The sequence below is a fragment of the Crassostrea angulata genome, chromosome 10, assembly GCF_025612915.1.
Source record: "Crassostrea angulata isolate pt1a10 chromosome 10, ASM2561291v2, whole genome shotgun sequence".
NCBI classification, from domain to species: domain Eukaryota; kingdom Metazoa; phylum Mollusca; class Bivalvia; order Ostreida; family Ostreidae; genus Magallana; species Magallana angulata.
The window spans coordinates 48,316,797-48,333,489 of NC_069120.1; the positions used below are offsets into that span (position 1 = coordinate 48,316,797).

Sequence of the window (16,693 nt, forward strand, 5' to 3'; positions counted from 1 at the left end):
TTAACGTTTACCTATAGATGAGTCCAAAGTTGAAAATAGAGTTGAAGTTATATAACAAATAGATTGTATTAAAATTTGGAGTAATAGTTAATTTGGTGAAGTATTGAAAAACAAACCCACTTGACTTTCTCTAGAGTAATAGTTTTGAGTAGTTATACATGAATAATTAGACGCACAGTTATATTTGTTTTGACACTTCATTTTTCAAATAAACATTGTGCACACATCATATTCATCGATTAACCGGAGTCATATGTTACCAATCTCTTAAATTGATAAATATTGTATGGATTTATATTATAGCACTGAATGATTTATTTTTGACGTCGTCGTGTCAATAACTGCCGCCAGGTAACCACACAAACTGAATAACGCACATTACATAAAGGCAATAAGTTTAACTTACAAGAAGCAAAAAGAACAATTTGTTTGTTACAGGGTGACATAAAGGCTGTTCTTTTCACCGACTCTTTGTTTGTTACAGGGTGGTATGAAAGCTGTACTGTTCACCGACTCTTTCCAAGTAGGAATGATGTTTGCAGGGTTGTTAGCTATCTTAATTCAGGGTAACATCGAGCTGGGTGGGTTTCATGAGGCATGGAAAAAGGCCGAAGAAAGTGGAAGGGTGTATTTTGATGAGTAAGCCTTGATGCTATGTTTATTTAGATGATGTTAAAATGATGATAATTCCACTATTCAAACTTATATTATTCAACACAACAAGTCGGGATGTTTCACGATTATTTGATTTTACCTTCTTTGTTCTTACTTACCCGACAAAAATATTGAATTTATCAAGAATAAATTCGTCATTGATTTCTTTGGTATAATAAAAACATGTTTGACTGTTCTTTCAGTTTTAGTCCTGATCCCAAAGTCCGACATAGTGTCTGGTCCCTGGTGATTGGTGGAACCTTTACCTGGGTAGCCATCTATGGCGTCAATCAGGCACAGGTCCAGCGCTATTGCACCTGTCCTTCTCTAAGGAAAGCCCAAATGTGAGTGCACTTTTAATGAAATCCATTGATTCCTTGAAAGGGCGCACGAGTATCTAACATAATATGACGATGATTTTATTTTTTTTTTTGCTGTAGAGCTATCTGGCTAAATTTCCCTGGTCTGTGTCTCATCTTATATCTGTGTTGCCTGATTGGAATGGTGGTCTATGCTTTCTACAGCACCTGTGACCCCTTCTCTTTTAATCTTGTTAAAACATCTGATCAGGTGAGAATTTTGGTGTCACATCTCGTTTTTAAGATTCTTCCTGGAAGCTTTAAATCTTATCACATGTACATGTATATCAAAAAGCATGGTTTATGCATTTGATGTAGATTTATAAGGACTCGCCTTCCACTTTTGTCTGTTTTGCTCTATAATTATAATAATTATACTCTCGCTCCGAAGGAGAAGGGGGTATACTGTTTTACCCTTGTGTGTCTGTCTGTCCGTCTGCCCGTCCGTCTATCTGTCTGTCCGTAACAAACATTTCTCTCGCATTTTTCTCAGCAACTATTTACTTTATTTTTGTACCAATCAGACGTCAACTTCCTGTTAAATGACGACTTTGTTTATTTTTAGCATTGATTTTTAAACAAATTTTCGTCAAAGACTTCTCAGCAACTATTTATTGCTGATGCTTGAAATTTTAACACACTATTTGTTTAGGCATGCCATATTGTGGGATATATTTTTGTGCCAATCGCTTATTTTTGTGCCAATTGCTTATTTTGCATACTCACATCAGAGCGGGGGTATTACTAGTAAGCATTGGCTCACAGATGTCTTGTTTAATATCGTTTCAAACGGTACGTCTTCTGCAGTAAAGAAATTGAATTGAATCAGATGCTTGACCAGACAATGTCTTTATATGGCAACAAATAATACAAAGTTCAGTTAGTTTGTTCTTTTACTTTACAAACACATATTACATTTACTATTTGAGTTGAACTGAAATGTATGTAAATTCAATGATAGACAAAATTGAAATGAAAAAAAAACGTTTATTAAGATCGAATTAAAAATGAATAACTTGCACGTAAAATCAAAATCATGGCGTTTGATTTATTCTGATCTTCCATAAAAAAGAATAATATATATATACATATATAGATGTATGTACATAATGACCATCGTTAAGACCAAATGATATGATCCTTACTCGTATATGACACCGATATCAAACTTTGGTCACTTGGAAACCTAAAAACGAACATCTACTTCCTTTTATGTATTGTAAGCCTTAGTACAATTTACTAATCTTTTAGTGCCACTGGTGACTAGGTTACCATACCATTTTCAAATTAATTGTAGAGATATTTGATTGCAATTTTGGATTTCATCAATCTATAAAATTAGTATGATAAATGTACGATTGATGAGAAAAATATATGTTAAGAAACAATTAATATGAATTATGATACATGTAATATTGTATATGTTTATCATTTACCAGTTGCTTCCTCTTTTTGTGATGGATGTGTTGGGGCACCTTAAGGGGTTTCCAGGCCTCTTTGTAGCATGTTTATTCAGCGGAGCGTTAAGGTGTGCATGATTCTTTAGATTTATTCAATATTGGACCCAAAGCTGTGTATCGAAAAATTTAAAGCTTAAAAAATAGTTTATCGTTCTATCATTGTTTAACACTCTTTAAGCAGGAGATATCAAAATTAGAGCGGCTTTTTAACAAAGATTATACGGAAATAATAATATGTATAAGTACATGAAATTCAACTTCAAACTGTGAAAAGGAGATTTTTGGAAAAAGAAATGATATAAGATACATGTCTTTTCCTACAAACATGATACTAACTAAGTTGTGTTCTTCATTCAATCGTTAACGTTTTATTCCCAGCACCATCTCCTCTGGATTGAGCGCTCTAGCAGCTGTGGTGTTAGAAGACGTTATCAAGGCATACATGTTCAAAGACCTGTCAGAGAACGCAGCCACCAACACGTCAAAGGGGCTCGGTAAGTGTCCATTTAGTCGAAAAGGAATACATTACTTTATATAAAATAACCACTGAATCTATACCTCAGCTCAACAGGATTTTGAGTGGTTTTTATACAAATAAAATGATCCCTACATAAACTCAGAGACTTCAACAGATAGTTAAAACGTTTTGAAGCTCAAGACCGGCTATACTAATGGTTATGAAAAATTCTTTAGAATCAAATGTTAAAATCTTAAAGTTTGGTGTTGAATGCTTGTGTTACATTAAGCAGAAAAGGTTTGTTGTTTTGTTGGTTTTATCAGAAGAAATCTTACAGATACCTCCCTGTAATAAATGGGTTTAACATTGCTGTTGTGTGACAAAAGTCGATACATATCTTTTTAACGTGGCAACGCCATCATTTATTAGGAAGAGCTATATTTGATGTTTCCTGGTGTGTTTCATTTTATCAAAACGATGTTATTAGATCCTCAAAAAGAAGCTTCAAGATATTCAATGACTCAACAAAATTCAAATCTAGCGACTAAATGGGAACGCATAACTCTGTGTGTGGAAGAGGGGCGGTAAACTTTGCGGGTATTCTCTTGATGACATAATCTCGTGGATTAGCTTGGTTCATATTTGTCTAAAATGTGGGGGGGGGGGGGGGGGGGGGTAGGTGGGGGTATGAATAAAGTAAACTTGAACCACAACGAATTTTTATGATTCCAGAGTAATAATGACCTTTTTTAAAATTTTGTTAGTAGCAGAACCAAATCCATCAAGTATTTTTCCTTTTGTTTTAGTGACACGCTAACAATGTATTATTATTACAGATCTGAGTGATTCTTTTAAAGGGCTGGGTAGACGGGATCATATATAGACTATTATTAGATCTCTGTATAAAAATATATAGGGCAATAGGAAAAATTTATTCCAAAACTATAAAAAATGTTTGAATTTTTCTTTACTAAAGAATACAGTTTGCGCCCTTAAAAAATCATCTGTAAAGTTTTAAAGTTGATTTGACGAGTAGTTTGTTGAACATCTTTTCTTGTTATATAATTATATTTCAAAGCCAGTCTGGTTTCAAATGAATAAATACTTAAGAAGCATCAGTCATATAGAAAATGTACTGTAAAATTTAATGCCAATAATTGCACTTTTGACGCCAAGTATTGTACTTTTCAGCTTTTGTATTTGGGATTATATGTCTGGGATTGACCTACGTAGCCTCACTCCTAGGTGGCGTTCTACAGGTCAGCCTTTTTATTCAGAAAAATTCACTGATGCATGTTGTACATACTGCTCATAATTAATAGTTATAGATAGAAAATATGCATTCATATGTTTTTGTTTTACCTTCCAGGCCGCTCTTTCGTTATTTGGAATGATAGGCGGTCCTCTTCTGGGGTTGTTTATTTTAGGAATGATGTTTCCATGGGCCAATAAATGGGTACGTCCCAAAATGTTAACCGAAAAATATATAAACACTCGCTGAAAGTTTAGGGTCAACATGTTTATAACAATATATTGCTACTTTAACTTTCTAAAACATCTGAGTATTGACTTAACTGTTTTTTTTTCTTTTTTGTAGTCTCAATAAATCAATTTGATATATTTATTTTGATTTCGGCAAGTTACTCTTTACCAATAGTAGACATGCATAATCATCCATTCCAATTTGTATTTGTGCCAACATAAATCACTTTTATGGGTATCATAAAATAGAGATGAAATAAAAGTTTAAATAAAAAAAAGGGAAAAAAAACGAGCTGCAATATGTATTTTTTAGAAATCCGTGGTAGTTACATATTGTAATACATGTATCTAACTTGAAAAAAAATCACCATTTAAAGTCGGATGGCTATAAATTGAACATTAATTATGATGTGGCTATTTTCAATTTCAGGGAGCCTACAGTGGTCTACTTCTGGGTTTGGTATTTATGTTTTGGATTGGTGTTGGGGCACAGATCTATCCGCCTCACAATCCAAAGTCCGCCATTAATATAACCGGCTGTAACTGGAACCTCACCACCCCCGCACCTACACCCACCCCGATATCTTCATTCAACGCTTCTACCACCGCCGCTGCCATTAGCTCCACCACTGCGCTCTTAAACCCTACCACTCCTACTGTGGTTGAAGAAACGTAACTTTACTTCTAGTTACTCTATATTTTGTCGATACATACATGTCCAGATATTGTTACATTAAAATACAAGAGATACTGCGCAGTTTTAAAATTTATTAGCAAAAGCAGCTGTGTTTCGGGGAAAAACGTTGACTTTTTTCAATTCATTATGTGTGGTACAGAGTTGTAAAAAGAAAAAAAGTGTCTAAAATTTCTTGAGTTATAACAAAAATATGCATTCATTATTGACATTAATCTTGCGTTGTAATATTTTTTTCTCTTTCACAGAAATGTATTCCAGGATCTGTATGCGCTGTCTTACATGTGGTACAGCGCCACAGCTGTTCTCTTTGTCGTCGTTGTGGGTCTGATTGTTAGTTTTCTGACAGGTAGGCTCAAATTGTTAAAAGCAACCAGGTTCTATGCATACATGTTCAGACTAATTGACAGAACTATAGTTACTTTATCATCCTAAGGTCGACCTCTAGTGTCAATGTCCTGCATGTGTCTTTGCAAAGGTTGTCATTCCATGCCGTCAAAGGGATAAAATTGACGGGAAAGGAACCAGATTCTAATGATGTGGTTTCCATACCAAACAAAACATGTTATTTTTATAAAATCTCACCAGCAGGCATGCTACTAATAAACTTCACCAAATTAATAGTTCTGAAATTAGATGTCAAAATTTAGCAAATAAGATATCATGTTCATTTATAATAAAAGAAAAACAGACAATTCATATTTTTTTCTTGTCAATCAAATTTTTCCATACAAGCAAATCTATCGGCACACGCCGTTTATTTTTTTTTGGCTGAACGTTGCTTCTACAAGTAATTTTACCAATTCCTGTAATTATTCCATTGTGTCTATAATACGTATAACAATGAGTTAATTAACTAGTTTGATTGATGTAAATCGCAAAAGCCTAACTTACTATGTTATTGATGAAATTATAATCTCTATAACAACATCATATCCCGTTTCACTTTGAACTAGTTGTAGACTTTATTATGATTGAGATTTGAGTAAGAATATACAATAAACGTGTTATGTTAGGAAGAACTTTTTTGTTCTCTTTTTATATTTTGATTTATTCTTAACACTGTAATTATACCTTAAAACATGATGTCATAATTTTCCTATTTTGTGTTAAAACGGAATAAAAATCTAGTGGTAAACCACTTATGTTATACATATGTTTTCAATTTATGAACTCTGTGCTGAAACGTTGCTGTCATCTTAAATATACTCTTATTTTGAGGTTTTTTAAAATCATTTTAGGGCCTCAGGATCCCAAAGATTTGGATCCAAGACTAATATGTCCTTTGTTTGACATCCTTTTTCCCTACTTGCCAGAAAAGATCAGAAAACCTCTTAGGTTTGGGGTCAGACATGGCGAAGTAAGCAATCGAATTCAGTAGACCTTCTCGGTTTTGATAAAAGGAGAATGAATAATACATTAAAGCAATATGAGCTGTATTTTTTAGAATTTTATTTTGCTGCAAAAAACCTGCTAGTATGATAAGTCTGCAAGAAACTTAACTTTTATGATAAATAAGATTTTAAAAAATCATTGATTTTTGTCAGGAGAAACATTTCCCTTATAAGGAATATATAGCAGATCAATTTTTGTACAGGACGACATGTACAATAATTCAATTTTGCTCCAATTAAGGCTTCTTAATGGCTTTTCCCACAAAAACAGAGCTTACAGAAATTTTAAAACCATGATATTTTTTGTCATTTTAGTACAAAATAACATTTTCTTCAAAAAAATTTTCAACATGAAAATTGCAGCTCATATTGCTTTAATTTACTGAAAATAAAACTATTATGTATAAGTTTAACACTCCCTGTCGTCATTTTCCCGTTCATTCTATCAATAATTCAATGAAAACACTCATTTTTATCCTATCATAATTATGTTTCATTTGTGTATCAAAAAATAATTTATCATATAAGTTACATTTATGATAACTAGAATCTATAGTATGGCGTAAACAAACAATGGTTTGCAATTATATCAGACAAAATTTACAGACTAGAGATTTGATATCTGATTTCTATTTGAAACGGGTATATGAATTTCGAGAATTTTAATATTATTATACATTTTTGTTTTCAGGTGAACGATAAAATTAAAAAAGGAGAGGGAGGTGTATATGCTGATGTAAATATAGACATATTGAATCAAGAAATCCAAGTAGATTCCAATGGGAAAACTAAAGAGATCCAAGTCAATGGTAGCAAGAGTATGGCAAATCAGAGCATCCCTAATGGGACTCCCAATGGGGGGTTTGTGGGAGATGAAACAGAAATGGTTTCCCGGTTATGATCTTTATCCACGAAAAACATTCCTTGAAAAAAGTGCATGTTTCAAATTGATTTTCCATGCTGCAGACAAAATACATTTTCAATGTATACAAAGCATAGCTGTTGTTAGTTAAACTTTATATTTGTTTTTTATCTACTGTTGAAATGAAACCAATCCTATACTAATGTTGAGATATTAGTTTGATTACTCTAAATGTACCAGTAATATCTAGGATGATAATATGCGATGTTTTTCCCTTCTTAAATGAACCAATTTGAAGTGCCTGTTGATTATGTGTAATATCATATGATGTTGTTTCGTTATGAGTAATTATATACCTAAAACAAAATATGTACATTTGTATATTTACATTTATTGACTGGGTAAGAGGACAACATATCAACTGTTGGACCCGAAGACACAAATGTTGACCAATGACAAAGGTCCATTAAGGTCAATTAAATAACTGCCCAGTAAATAACTGTATACTATATGCTTGTATATACTTAACATTTATTTAATTGTGCTTATTTGCCTTTAATTTTATTTTCAGATTTTTCTTTTGCTTCTTTATCGTTTATACTTTTGACGTTAAGAGATAAGGAGTCCTTACAGTTTTGTCTCATGAAAAAGGAAATCACTTCATTCCATTCTTTCCGTTTAGCCCAATATACAAAGAGACTACTAAACATTTTAAATTTTGCCTGATATGTACATATTTAGTGACATACTCGGACAAATTTCGCGTCGGTTGACAATGGCTTTCTCGGGGGCGTCAATTTCAATATTACCCTCCCAAAAAAATTACTGTTAACTAGTTATAATGTTATAGGCACTTTTTTCAGAAAATTTTTATACAGGGATATCTACTTTAATTATGTGTATATATTTTGTTTGTTTGTATTCATGTTTATGAAAAGAAACTTGTGCCTGTTTATGCGTTATAAATATAAGTATTTAGGTTTTGCATTGAATATTATATACCGAGTCCAAGACAAAAACGCGCACATTAACTATTTCTCGGGAGAAACAGTAACTGTCAAGGGGACATTACATGATCTTGTCCGAATATTCAGTAAGTATGTAAATGTATTTTATTACACGTACAGTCTGTTTAGATAATCGAGTTATCGGACGCAATCTTAGAGGAGGGAGTGGTTGTCTCTTGCATTTTGCAAAAGATATACAGATAGGAACATATTTGCGAGTAAAATAATTCTAATGACTTGATAGTTTCTATACTCTGTACAGTACAGTACAGTACGGTACAGTAGGGCCCATTCAATTTTAATAATTTAATACTTATAGCAAGAATTTACTGTATATTCCATATAAATGTCTCTTATAATCTCTAAACTTACCTTTGAATGCATCTTTGAAACTATTCCTTACATCCCAGAAAAACACAACAATATCAAACATATATAAGATTCGACTTGAAACAAAAAGCTTTAAAAAGGTATTGTGAGAAATTATTGATTATTCAAATGGAACATAAAGTAACCGGCAAATTAGCATATAAAACATGACACAATTATGACAATTTGTGTTATGTATACGCCTTTTCTGGGGAAGAAAATTCATATCACACACTGAGAAGAACTAAATATTTGTAGTATTAAATCAATAACATTTTACGTATTACAATTTATGAATATCGTGATAAGCATTCATATTGCAACAACACAGTTCATCAATAAACGAGTTTAAAATAGAATACAAAATGCACTTCAAATATCTGTACATACATATTAACATATTAACATACATTCAAGACTGTATATATATAGGGTAGATCAAAAATGCACCGAGCAGGGGAAAAATAGTTCAATTTGTTATTCAAAAGTGGTTTGTAGCGTCAGTATCCAATAGATGGATTTATATTTACACCAGATGGTGCGGGGCTGTCATCTTTATGAGAATAAAAATTGTAATTTACATATGTAATTCATCATGTCATAACATTCTTACATCTGTCATTCCAAGAAAGGTAACTCTACTTCACAAATGTGATTATTTTTATATTTCAAATTTCAAAGTATTTTAGAATATATTTCTCCGGTCTTAATTAGATATTAATTAGATATTGTGAAAACATACTTATCATTAAAGATTATTGAACACATCATACTTCACAAAGTTCTCTGTCTTCTATAACAAATCTTAGTTTTCAGGCATCCTATTGGCAGCTTTAATGGTAATTTGGAGTATAAAGTAAATCTTGCTTATGATGTAAAATCTAAGATTTAAAAAAATATCATAAAGTATTGTAACACAAACTAATTATGCTCAGAAAAAATTGAGTTAAAGCTGATGATGAAATCGAATTAATATCTGAATATTATTTCAATCTTTCAATATTTCTTCAAAAAGTATAAACAAATATCGAAGTAAAAAAAAATATGTAAAACATTTATTTCATTGGTAGTAAAAACATCTGGAATTATACAGACGGTGGTTTTACGTCTGTCAAGCGAATGGAATCCGGAATGATGGAGGTTTTTCTTCAGGCTTTTTCTGACAATGCAAAAAAAAAATGAAAGTCATATTCATGTAGATCTTAGACTCTGCTGTACTATTTTGCGAAACTTTGTTTCTCCAGCTAAATATATGAAAGGATTTATGATATTGTTTATAAAATAGGCTCTGGCTAACAGGGGAAGAATTCCCAAAACGATGGGGCTTGGTTTGAAAATAACCCCCCTTTTGAATGTAGAAATGGCATCTAAAAGAAAATTGGGAAAATAGCACAAAATAAAAGCCACAGTGATTGCAATCATAATTTTTGTGATTCTTTTGTTCACTTTGTTGTGTTTGTTGTTCGTTTGCAGCCATGATTTCTTTTTGGAATGCGTTCGCAGGGCGAAGATTGCCACAGAATACAGTGCACCTAACACTACGAATACAGCAAAAATTAGAACAAATAGAACGGTAAAGTAAATGAAAGGGTATTTAGTGTTTCTCATACGGTCGTCAATGGAACAGTCGAACCCAGTTATATTTCCTGGAAGAGTCACTTGCTTAATTCCTTGAATGATTGCGTTTGGCCAGGAAAAGGCAATGGCGAGTAGAAGTGCCGCTGCACAACACAGTCGAGCGTGAATAAAAGTGGTAGCCTTAGAATAAGGGTGACATATCTTTCTGTATCTTCCAAAAGCCATGACAACAAGAACAAATGCTGACCCTATTTTCAATACACTTCCGATAAATCGGCCACTCTTGCAGAATCCTTCGTTATAAAACATTAAAGGATATATGTTGTCAACAACTTCGAGAGGCATAGGTATGAGGCACGAAAGTAGATCAATCACTGCCAGAGTCAGGATGTACAACCGGAAGGTGGAGGGAGGGTACTTGGAGGAGTAGACGACGATGACCACTGTGTTACCAATCACTCCAATGATTATTATGATAATCAGGAATATGACGGTCGGAAGGCGCTGCTCGGCTTTCGATGCGTTCAGCTCTTCAAGGGTTTGATGGTAAATCAAAGAAGAATTGGAAGCAATGGAAACCATCCATGTTGTATTGTCCATGTTTCTTCATTCTAACAAACAAAAAGTTTTTTATAATTCATAAATATATTACGTTCTAGTGTCATGTTTCTGAAGATTGAAATGCTGCATTTATCAAACGAGAAGGCAACACCATCATCATATCCATATGTTTGCATATCCATTGTTCTTTCCCACTGTAAGTCCATACGGAGGAACTGCAATTATATTTCTATAATCGCAATTGCTCTATCTGTATACTATGACGTCATAAAGGTGTGACGTCATATACTTTTACATGACGTTATAATTTTAAACCACTATACGATAAATCAAGTGTTTTTCCTCCAACTCCATAAAATTGATGTATTAAATATTAAAACATGTCTTATAATAACACTTTAAAGGAATTACTGTTATAACATATCATTGATTCTGTTAACAAATCTTTGTGAATTAAAAAGATACATTACAGTTTGAATGTTCATTTTGATGCAATAGCTAAATGTCAAGGTCTAGGCTAATACAGGGTATTTGCAAGTGGTAAAATTCAAATATAAGTAATAAACAACGATTATTTAGTGAACATGGCGTTATGAATAGCAACTGCTCTGCTGGCATATTTTCCATGATGCGCTAGCGCGCATCATGGAATATGCCAACAGAGCAATTGCTATTCATAACGCCATGTTCAATAAATAACGTTGTTTATTTCTTAAATAAAAGTCCTACAATTGACAAAGTTTGTAAATTCACATATTAAACTTACAATTCAAACAATAACAATTAATTGCTTTAAAACCTGGAATATTACCGTCTCTTTAAGAGACAAAATTATATTACACTCAGCTGTTGTTATAATTAGTAACATTAGTACGTCCTGTCAAATGTTTTATTGAATTCAATTCATTGTGGGTCAGCAACACAATTAATGTTCCCTAAAGGCTGACTGAATCGATATTCTTGGCAAGTAGAAGGTATTACTCAACCTGCTGTATCTGACATCTATGTGAAATTTGTCTCCGGAATAAAAATACAATACCAGATGGCCTGATCGAAAGTAGATGCTTCTTCTGTTATACTTAATATGCAATATAAACGATTCAATAATGTCAAGCACACATACCTTAGTAAAGAATAATACAACAATGGGTTTATATGCTTTCGCAGGAATAAAGCGAGGTGTCCTCTGTCGTTTTCACCGAACCACAAAAAAACTTAACCGAATTATCACTTATTATATTCTATATTCAACACATTTTTAAAGCACTTTTTTTCAAGTTACACAATGTCCAATGTAAAAGATGAGCAATCCCTTTCATACCACGAATCACAATGTGAATACTCACTTCAAATTAGTACTATGTATATAATAAGTACACTACTGCTGTGATTTTTTTTCTAGTATGCTTCCACGTGTTACTACTCCATCAAGATGCATCTAACTCATGTTTCACACATATGTTACTCAACATCTACCATGGAATGCCGTATTGCAACATTTCTGATAAATCGTTCGAGACAATAAACATGGTATGTACTCACAGGGTTAATAAGCATTTGACATTGTCCCTTGGCCCGTACACGGAATTGCTCTTTTATTCTATATTAAATTCTTAGCCAAAATAATTATCGTAGTTCATTGAAATAAAAAAAAGAATACTTACAGTCACTCATGAGGAAAGATGTTTAAGCTTCTCTGTTGCTCTCCAAGTGTGCTATCATTAAAAATTGTAATCTGAAAATCATTACAATTACATATTTTCCATCAAAATAAATGTTAGGCCAGTTTGTTATTTGCTCGTACGCGATATTGTTGTAGAGTCCATTATAAACCCAAACTATACCGTAATGATTTTATAACGAACTACAGATTTTGGCATGTGCGATATTGTGACATCCCGAAAGTTACACCAACGCATGTACATCACGAACCAATTATTTCATTGCTATCCTTAAATTATAGATAAATTATAGATTTATTTTAATTAGAAAAGTTATAGCTTTCTGATGCGTGTCAAGGCATGTTTTATTGACCTGATGAGATTATATCAACTTCGGACTTCAATTCGTTGACAATCAATGTATAAACCTAGAAATTTTAAAGGGTCTATAGAAACATGAATTGATCTCATCATGAAAAACACCAACAATAATTTTATAGTGTACACAACTAATGATATTGTCTCATTTTTATTCATAAAAGGGATGCATCACGTCAGACATCCCATTAATTTTTCAAGGACTAAATGGATTTGTGAGGATAAGTTTGTTGGCGTGTCTCCAATTGCTAATCTTTGCAAATCGATTTATGCAGTTTAAATATATAATAGTTCGACATTAGACAATTTTTTTTCTTTTTTCCGGTTCCCAGAGCCTGTACAGAATTCCAGAAAAGTTCATTATAATGATGTGATATATCGACTCGATATATCCCAGTGGACTTGAAGTAAAAGATACCACAGAGTCTGCGTCACCTGTTTCATGTTTGGATATTTTACTGCAAATGGACATTGATGGAAACCTAACGAAAAAAATTATGATAAACGCGATGGCTTCAATTTTTATGGTCAACTTTCCTTACTTATGAAGCAATATACCTTCAATATCTGCATATGGTGTTTTTGTTTTTCATTTAAGCTACAGTTAGGCACCTGATCCTACCTCTATATTTTTAGAGGTCCGTGTTGCTCTGCTTTGAATATCGTTTGTCGGCTTTTTGAAATTGTTGACCGTTTTGTTACTGTCATTTTTCATATCAATAAAGTTTATAAAATATTTATGCATATTCCATATTCAGGTCTGCAGATATTCTCCCATGTGACAATTTTATCCTATATTTTATCTCCCTGAATTGGTTTTTATTCGCTTGCAATTTAAACAGAAAAGAGTAGCTGTGATTAAAATCTTTTTTAAATTTCGTAGTGGATGACGTTTAATAATTGCAAGATAGAGTTTTAACGTCTTTGTTTTGTTTTTGTAACCATGGTTTTCTCTTAATTTTCATTTCATTTATTTATTTGTCATCTGTTAGTTATCTACTTATTTGTTGTTATAATCTTTTATAACACATTGATCTATCGTTTGTAAGAATTTTAATGAATATGCTATAAGATTTTTAAAAAATACTAGAGTATTTTGATGTATTTTATGAGCCTTTATAAACATCGCTTGTTTATAGTTATTGGTATAAATTACGATAAAGATTCTTACAGCGTATTTATCACATTTATTTCTTTGATACGTTCATATTCTCATTTGAGAGAGAATTTGCTCGGCTTTTCTTCTATCCATTGATCATCATTACATTTGGTCTACCTTGATTTTTCTTGTACCTTAGTTTCTAGTTGTTTACAAATGTGGTGTTCATTAACTGTGACTCTAATTGTTCTTTTAAGGAAGAAAATATTTTGTCATACATTCATTCTAACGTTCGAAATGATATTGATTTACTTTCTCTATAAGTAAAATACCAACTAATGTTTGATCGATAATGATAAACGAGATACAAGAAAATCTATATTCTATCCATGACCCCTTTCTTTTGTTTATGATGATTGCAAAGAAAACAACAAAAAATCAGAAGTTTGACAATGGATGCATATAGTATAAATAATCTAAAAATTCTAAGTATTAACTGCCAGGGCCTAGGAGACAAAAAGAAAAGAAAAGATGTGTTTAACTACCTTCATAATAAAAAAAATATAACATTTTGTACAAGAGGACGAGAAAATGATGCAAACACAATGGGGTTTTGCAGCTTACTTTAGTTCCTATACATCAAATGCCCGTGAAGTGGCAATTTTTTTAAAAACAGTTTTGAATTTAAAGTTAATGATGTATTTTCAGATATTAATGGTAACAGTCTAATGTTAGATGTAACTATAGACAATAAACAGCGCTTGCTAGTAAATGTATACGGACCAAATGAAGACAATCCACAATTTTATATTTTATAAAGTTATAGGTAAAAAAAAATTGTAACAGTATTAAATAACCACTCCATTATTATGGGTGGTGACATCAATATGGTTATGGATAAGACCTTAGATACTATGAATTATAAAAACTTGAATAATCCCAAAGCTCGGTCTAAATTAATAAATCAAATGGAATCCCTACATTTGAGTGATTTATTTAGATGTGCAAATCCACAATTGAAACGATTTTCTTGGAAAGAAAAAATCCATTTAACAAGCAATACTAGATTGTTTTCTTATATCACTTGAATTATCTCTCTTTATACAAACCATTGAATATGAAAATAGCTACCATTCAGACAACAGGCAGCCCAGATATGTTACATATAAAAACTACAGACTTTGTACAGGGCAGATGATATTGGAAGTTTAACAACTCTCTTCTTCCTGATAAAGAATATATACACACAATAAAGACACTGAAAATTGATACAAAATAAGCTGCTCTTGTCTGTAACATTAATGAAATTCAAAATATCAAAGACTCCGAAATAGTATTTCAAATATCCGACAGCTTAATTTTAGATACACTATTAATGGAAATAAGGGGAAATCTATCTCTTTTAGCACATACAAAAAAGAAAATTAAAAGAAGGAAAAAAAACTTGAAGATGAGATTAAAAACTTAGAAAAAATTTGATGAGTCAAGCAAACAAATACTGGTTGATAAGCAGGTAGAATTTGAAAATTTAAGGGTGCATAAACTTAAAGGAAACTATATCAGATCAAGGGCGCAGTGGATTGAAGAAGGAGAAAAACTAACAAGATATTTTTGTAATCTAGAATCGCGCAACTTTATAAAAAAAAAATTTATTAAAGCTAGAAATTAAAAATGGTCAAATTATACAATCACTAGAGGAAATTTTAAACAAAACAAAGTTGTTTTATAAAACTCTATAAAAAAAATGAAACTTTAAAGAGATATAACTTAGCTGAAAAACTTAAACATTACAAAGTCAAAAAACTAACAGATGAAGAATCAAATAGATTAGAAGATCCAGTCACCAAAGCAGAAGTTATTAAAACTCTAAAGCAAATGAAAAATGATAAAAGCACAGGTGCAGATGTATTTACTGTAGAATTCTTCAAATTTTTCTGGTTAGACTTAGGTGAATATACAACAAGATCAATAAATGATTCTTTTGATAAAGGAGAATTGACAAATACACAAAAATTAGGGATAATAACTTGAATACCTAAACCTGATAAAAATAAACAACTTTTAAGAAATGGAGACCTATTACACTCCTCTCAGTAATTTACAAAATTGCGTCAGGCTGTATTGCAGAAAGGATAAAAACAAAAATGCTTACAATTATAAATGATGATCAAACCGGTTTTTTTAAAGAAGATTTATTGGAGATAATATTAGAATTGTATATGATATAATGAGTTACACTGAATTGAATAATATTCCAGGCTTTTTTTTGAAAAATTTTGAAAAGGCATTTGATACAGTATAATGGGACTTTATATTCCAAACTTTAGCCTTCTTTTACTTTGGCGTTTCAAGCAAATAGTGGATCAAATGTTTTTATCAGAATATATCCTCTTGTGTTATTCAAAAAGGTATACTTTCTCAGTATTTTAACCCCAAAAAGAGACTGTAGGCAAGGATACCTTATTTATTCTCTGCCTAGAATGTTAAGGTATTTCAATCCGAAACAATAGAGATGTTAAAGGAATGGAGATTGACGGAAAAGAATATAAGATATCACAATGAGGTATGTCTAGTGCACGATGTTTTATCAATATTGTCGACATCGCAATGTTGGTCAATATCGAGTAGATATTGTGTTGATTATTAGCATTATTATTAAATTTGCATTTTCAGCGTAA

At 31.9% G+C, this 16,693-nt stretch overlaps 2 protein-coding genes across 6 annotated transcripts in view; one reads left to right on the forward strand and one right to left on the reverse strand.

The window, feature by feature from the left end:
* Positions 1 to 9,519, forward strand: part of LOC128165893 (sodium-coupled monocarboxylate transporter 1-like) — a 25,659-nt gene extending 16,140 nt beyond the window's left edge. For all 4 annotated transcript variants that reach the window (XM_052830833.1, XM_052830830.1, XM_052830831.1 and 1 more), the window contains 11 exons: positions 485 to 639; positions 858 to 998; positions 1,095 to 1,224; positions 2,453 to 2,541; positions 2,852 to 2,967; positions 4,122 to 4,189; positions 4,300 to 4,386; positions 4,843 to 5,084; positions 5,355 to 5,455; positions 6,348 to 6,466; positions 7,192 to 9,519. In XM_052830833.1, coding sequence (XP_052686793.1) covers positions 485 to 639; positions 858 to 998; positions 1,095 to 1,224; positions 2,453 to 2,541; positions 2,852 to 2,967; positions 4,122 to 4,189; positions 4,300 to 4,386; positions 4,843 to 5,084; positions 5,355 to 5,455; positions 6,348 to 6,466; positions 7,192 to 7,401 — 1,458 coding nt within the window. In that variant the 3' untranslated portion in view covers positions 7,402 to 9,519. The remainder of the gene's footprint in view (positions 1 to 484; positions 640 to 857; positions 999 to 1,094; positions 1,225 to 2,452; positions 2,542 to 2,851; positions 2,968 to 4,121; positions 4,190 to 4,299; positions 4,387 to 4,842; positions 5,085 to 5,354; positions 5,456 to 6,347; positions 6,467 to 7,191) is intronic.
* Positions 9,020 to 12,790, reverse strand: LOC128165895 (C3a anaphylatoxin chemotactic receptor-like). 2 transcript variants are annotated; one of them, XM_052830834.1, is made up of 2 exons: positions 12,542 to 12,790; positions 9,020 to 10,927 (listed from the first exon to the last, which is right to left on the reverse strand). In XM_052830834.1, the coding sequence occupies exon 2, from the start codon at positions 10,914 to 10,916 to the stop codon at positions 9,930 to 9,932; it is 987 nt and encodes a 328-aa protein (XP_052686794.1). In that variant the 5' UTR covers positions 10,917 to 10,927; positions 12,542 to 12,790; the 3' UTR covers positions 9,020 to 9,929. The 2 variants fall into 2 exon arrangements, with proteins under 2 accessions (XP_052686794.1, XP_052686795.1); XM_052830835.1 differs by lacking the exon at positions 12,542 to 12,790 and adding an exon at positions 12,001 to 12,296.
* Between the last annotated feature and the right edge of the window lie 3,903 nt (positions 12,791 to 16,693).